Source organism: Cyprinus carpio, chromosome B8 (assembly GCF_018340385.1).
Source record: "Cyprinus carpio isolate SPL01 chromosome B8, ASM1834038v1, whole genome shotgun sequence".
Classification (NCBI taxonomy): Eukaryota; Metazoa; Chordata; class Actinopteri; order Cypriniformes; family Cyprinidae; genus Cyprinus; species Cyprinus carpio.
In genome coordinates this window covers 673,237-679,148 of record NC_056604.1, presented here as the reverse complement: position 1 = coordinate 679,148, position 5,912 = coordinate 673,237, and the positions used below count along the sequence as shown (strand labels likewise).

Sequence of the window (5,912 nt, the reverse complement as noted above, 5' to 3'; positions counted from 1 at the left end):
AGATCAATAAACTAACAAAAATGATATCAATTGTCTCTAATGTATTCGTTTGATAAAGCATTAATGGTTTATTAAAGTGTTCCTCAGAGCTTAAAGTGCAGGTTTAGATGAGAGTTTGCTCAGAAATGCAGTAACATCAGTCCTCGGACCCCCATCTGAGCTCATGGTAGCGTCCACTGAGGATAAGATCCTGACCCCTCTCTCTGTCTCTGAGACTCGACCAGCACAGCACTGAGGATGGAGCACACCGAGCTCATCAAGCCCGAGACTCTGCAGGATCTGATCCAAGCTCTCCACGAGATCTTTGAAAGCGACAGAGTTAATGTAGAGGAGGTGCAGAGCATCATGGAGTCCTATGAGAGTAAACCGCACGAGTGGATGAAGTATGCCAGATTTGACCAGTACAGGTAATAATCCTCATCATTAACGATATTAAATATTACTGTTAATTATTATTCTTAGGCCGTTATTTCGAGATAGCTCATATTATGCACGTGGCTTACAATCACAACAAGGTTTTTGTTTATTTGTGTTCGTTTGTTTTTAACATAACTGAAAAATGCAAACTTAATTAACATGTTAATTTCATGTTGCACACGTTTCCGTCTCAGCAGCATCAGATGTAAACAACAGAAAGCACTGCTGACGCCAGCTGGACGTGAACTGGGTTTTAATGAGTTAACTTTTAATCCAGACATCGCTCTAAAGATGTTCTTGTGTTAAGTCGGAGCATTACTGGGTCTCGTGTAATCATAGGACTACTATTGCTCGGTTTGAATGAAAAGTGTAGTTTTTCTCTTGTTTTTGAGTGGATGCGCTGTGCTCGCTGGACTTCTGGCGCTGCCTCCTGTGGGCGTGGCTTCTCTACAGGGGGCGTGGCTTCTCTGCAGGGGGCGGGGAAGACGCGGGCCAATCAGAGCGCGGCTCCTGGCGCACACCCGCTGCTCCTGCGGCTTCATCAAACGCTCCAGAGATAAACACAGTCCTGTATCACTTTGCTCAGCTCTTTCTGGACTGTTCCATGATGCCTCTGAGCAACAACAACTAACAGAAACTGTCTGAATGCATTATTATGAATCCCCAGAATCTGCTCAGCGTACAAGAAGGAGAAATGTTTAAGACAAAATGAATAAAGAAAAGATCTGCCAGTGTTTGCACTGAACTGTCTGATTAAAGTCTCCTGTGTTTTTCCAGATACACCAGGAATCTTGTGGATGAGGGAAATGGAAAGTTCAACCTGATGATCTTGTGCTGGGGTGAAGGACACGGCAGGTAATGTTCACCTTTGACCCTGCAGAAGCCTGGAATCACCAGTGGATCGGTGACTGAACGAGCCTCGATGAATTAGAGATATTAACAGACAGATAACGGCCTGATAGAAGAGTCCAATGTCTTGTGATTAGTCCGGTCATAAAGACAGATAACACACGAAAGCCTTTAATAAATGCACAGTGGAGCAGATTAAATCACAGAGAAAATAACGCTGTCACCTCATAAAAGTGATTATTCACTGTGGAATATGAACTAAAAAGAAGAAAACAGCACGTCAGGATGATTGTTGTTAAAATGAGCTCATTTGCAAACTAATTCAACTTAAAAACTTGCTGCCTTACATTTTAAGGATAATCAGATTAATTTCAACTCATTTGTTTAATAATCTTGTCTAGATGAATCTGGTATAAGGCTCAGAGATGAAAAGGGTTTTTTAGCATCAAAACCCCAGAACATTAGAATGTGTCCTGCTTATTTATTTATTTATTTCTGAGCAAAAATTATGTCTTTCTTACATTTGTATTATGATTTACAGAAGACACTATCAGTGTAAAAATAGTCAATAAACCGAAAAATCCTTTCAGGCTTATTTACAACCAAAACACAGAAGACCATTCTGCCACTGAAAAACAAAAACACTTTTTTATCTCACAATTCTGACTTTTTTTCCTTGTTTTTTCTTCACAAATGCGTGTTATAACATCAGAATTGAATGATATAAACACACAATTATAAGAAAATAGTCCCTTTGGAGTTTATGACTCAAATTTATATCTTACAATTCTGAGAAAAGAAGTCAGAATTATGAGATAAAACGTCACAGTTGCCTTGTTTTCTTCTGTACCAGAGTTATTAACGATATTAAAACTTTCTCAATCTTTGCCAATTTTCTTTAAACCACTAGATTTTACCCATTTGTCAGTTTTTAATCACTTCAAATTTACTTTGATCACTTATTCTTTTATATATTTTAGAAAGTACAGGTCAGGATAAGTATGTTGTTTAATTCTTACATATCTCAACGTTATTTTACCCATATTTTATTTTCACAAACGTGATTTAAAACATTAAAGTGGACGCTTTCTGTGTATGCAACATCACTTCAGTAAATTGGAAGGTTATGTGGACACGTGTTTTGTCTTTGACACATTGTAACTTAAAGAATGAAGATGAAATGGGTTAAATTATTTGGTTACACTTATTTTAAAGGTGTCCTTGTTACAGTGTAAGTATATATTTAAGTACTGAGTAATATTACTTAACTACTTATGTTACTATGTGGTTAGGGTAACTTGCATGTAATTATGCATAATTGATTGTTATTATAATAGTAAGTACATGTAAGATATGTAACAAGGACACAGTAATATTATTTTGATGAGTTAAGCGTATGTTGGTATGATTTACAGATCCTGTCACTTTTACAGTGTACCAAAGAAAGCAAGAAATGGTTCTGAATCTGTTTCTGAGTTGGCCTGTGTTTGTCCCGACTGCAGCAGCATCCACGATCACACGGACTCGCACTGCTTCATGAAGCTGCTCCAGGGTCAGCTGAAGGAGACGCTGTTCGACTGGCCTGACCGCAAGCTGCAGGGGGGCATGCAGCAGAAGTCCCAGCGCGTGCTGCTGGAGAACCAGTGCGCCTACATCAACGGTGAGAGCAGAGCTGAGGCTCAGGGAGGAGTGTGTGATCAGAAGAGTCTGACCATGGGCTCGTGTGTTTCAGACTCCCTCGGGCTTCATCGAGTGGAGAACGTGAGCCACACGGAGACCGCCGTGTCTCTGCACCTCTACAGCCCTCCCTTCCAGACGTGCCAGACCTTCGACCAGCGCACCGGACACCGCAACACCGTCAAGATGACCTTCTGGAGCAGGTTCGGCGAGAGGACGGCGTATGTAAGTCATCTTCACGCTCTGCAATATCTGTCTGAGATACAACTATTTGAAAATCTGGAATCTGAGGGAGCAAAAAAATCTAAATATTGAGAAAATCACCTTTAAAGTTGTTGAAATGAAGTTCTTAGCAATGCATATTACTAATCAAAAATAAATAGTTTTCAGGGTTGTGTCTGTTTCTGGAGCGGCTGAGAAGGGTCCGCTGTCATTATACAGTACGAGAGCGCCCTCTAGAGGCACGAATCACTGACAGCACGTGTTGTTTGTTTTGTGCACTACAAACACGCATTTAAATGCAGCCGACAGAAAATTATGCTTGTCACAAATCATTGTTAATGTATATAATGACGTCACCCTAGGCTATAAATTATGTATTGTATATGTTTATTCATTTACTAATTATGGTTCAGTACTGCTGCTGCTTTTTTAAAAAATAAAAAACTACTTTATTATTCATCAATTATCAACCATAAAAAAAACTATCGGTATATTATCGGATACATTATCGGTATATTAATCGGTATCGGTTGTGGTCCGACCTAGCTTCCATGTATTTTCATGCAAAGTTTGGAATACTGCATAGAAAAATGCTGGATGGAAATGCCAAGATGTGCATAAAATCTTAAAACGCTCATTAAAAACACACACTCAACTGAGGTGGATTTTTTTTTTTTTTTTGCTAATAAGAAAATGTGCATGAACTAAATGGATAAACTACAATAGAAACCCATCAATAAACTACTCTGGAAGCTCATGAACAGATCAGATAATAACCAGCGAGCGATCTCACTGCACAGCATCTCAAAATTTGTTTTAATAGTTCTGAAATACTTGAGTAAAACTGGTCTCACTTTATTTAAGGTCCAGTTCTCGCCATTAACACACCATTAACTACAACTTTTGCATTAATAAACTCCTAATTTATTAATAGTTAGTTGGTAAGTTTAGGTATCGGGCAGTATTGGGCATGTAAAATATGTGCTTTATAAGTATTAATAAACAGCCAATATGTTAGTAATTGGCATGCTAATATGCGATTGAGAAATGGTTCCTAATCTAAAGTTTACCACAAAACTCCACAAAAAGCTTGTGTATGATTATCTGCCAGAGCTGTTTCAGAGATCATAGCTGTTAGCAGACATCCGGCTCCTGAACACAAGATAACGTGTGTTTCGTCTGGAGCAAGTCTTTTATTATGTGAGGAAAAAAGAGCCACAACTTTCATTTTTGTTATTGATTCTTTGTGCTAGTTTCCCAGAAAGGGACAGTTTTGTTCGATTGAAAACATGGAATGAAAATGATGCTTATTTACAAATGTTTTATGCCATATTCAAATTTTCCACACAAGTTGAATGTGAACCTCTGGATAGAATCACTCTAAACGTGAATGCAAAAAACACAGGCTTATTATTATAGCAACTTATACAAAAACCAAAAAAACAACAAAAAAATGAAATGGAGGTTAACTGAAATAAAATAAAATATAAAAAACCTAAACGTATTTTATTACAGCTAGTTAACTTCTACTTAAATAAATGACATAGCATAAAATTACATAATTTCTCATTTCGCAATTAATCACATTCAAAATAAAAGTTTATGTTTAAATACTATGTGTGTGTACTGTGTATGTTTATTATGTATATATAAATACACACACATGCATGTATATATTTCGAAAATATTTATATGTATATATTTATGTATATATTTAACATTTTTCTTAAATATATACATGCATGTGTGTGTGTGTGTTTATATATAAATAATAAATATGTACAGCACACTATTTTGAATGCGATTAATCGTTTTGCAGGCCTAGTTTAATTTGATGTACTAAAGCTAAAATGACTAAAAAGCATATAGACGTATAGACTATTAAAAATTACAAGCACAACAAAAGCAGAAAACATGAAACTAAAATCTAATTCAGAGTATTAACCGGAGCTATAACAGTATGAATGAATGCTGGAGGTGATGTGTGCGGAGGCTGTGGAGCGGTGTGAGAGTAACTGGTCTGCAGCGATGTTGTTCAGTCAGAAAGAACTGTGTGTTCTCTCCGTGAAGCCAACATTCCTCCACCCTACACACAAAGCCTGCAGCGCTCCAGTGACGTAGCGTCTGTTTGCTGCGGATGTGTGGAGTGTAGAATGTCTTCCACATGTGCTCCAGATCGGCCCGACACCGTACTCACAGCTTGCATGAGTCTACCATGACCAGAGCATTTCACCATCAGCCTGTACTGTGATCAGATAAGATAGAGACGTCCGGCCGCTCGTCTGTCTCTCTTACTGCTTTTTTCAGCTGCTTACACGTGCAAAACTTTGCCTGTTTTTTCAACACTTTACACACAAATCCAAGAACTGCACACAAAATGCAAAATGCCTCTCATCTCTTGCTAAAAGAAGCACAGCATTCAAAATATCACAAACATCTCAAAAGCAAACATTTGCAAACACCTTTGCTGTAATATTACAGCTGCTTACACACAGAATCTCTCCTTGTCACACAGTTTCTGAAAACACAACGCCGTTCTCTGTGACACAAAAATCTAACAGGAATTAATATTATGGCAAAATGTTTGCTTTTGAGATGTTTGTGATATTTTGAATGCAGTGCCTCATTTTGTTGAGATGTGAGGCATTTTGTGTGCAATTCTAGGATTTGTGTGTAAAGTGTTGAAGAAAAAAAAGGCCAAGTTTTTAAAATATGTACAAGCAGTTCCTGTTAGATTTGTGTGTGTT

At 37.8% G+C, this 5,912-nt stretch overlaps 1 protein-coding gene across 1 annotated transcript in view; it reads left to right on the top strand.

Annotated features, from left to right (window-relative positions):
- The first annotated feature begins 206 nt into the window (after positions 1–206).
- Positions 207–5,912, top strand: part of LOC109082370 (cysteine dioxygenase type 1) — a 6,399-nt gene continuing 693 nt past the window's right edge. The window contains exons 1-4 of the mRNA XM_019097262.2: positions 207–407; positions 1,195–1,272; positions 2,769–2,926; positions 2,999–3,168. Of these exons, the coding sequence (XP_018952807.1) occupies positions 238–407; positions 1,195–1,272; positions 2,769–2,926; positions 2,999–3,168 (576 nt within the window). The 5' untranslated portion in view covers positions 207–237. The remainder of the gene's footprint in view (positions 408–1,194; positions 1,273–2,768; positions 2,927–2,998; positions 3,169–5,912) is intronic.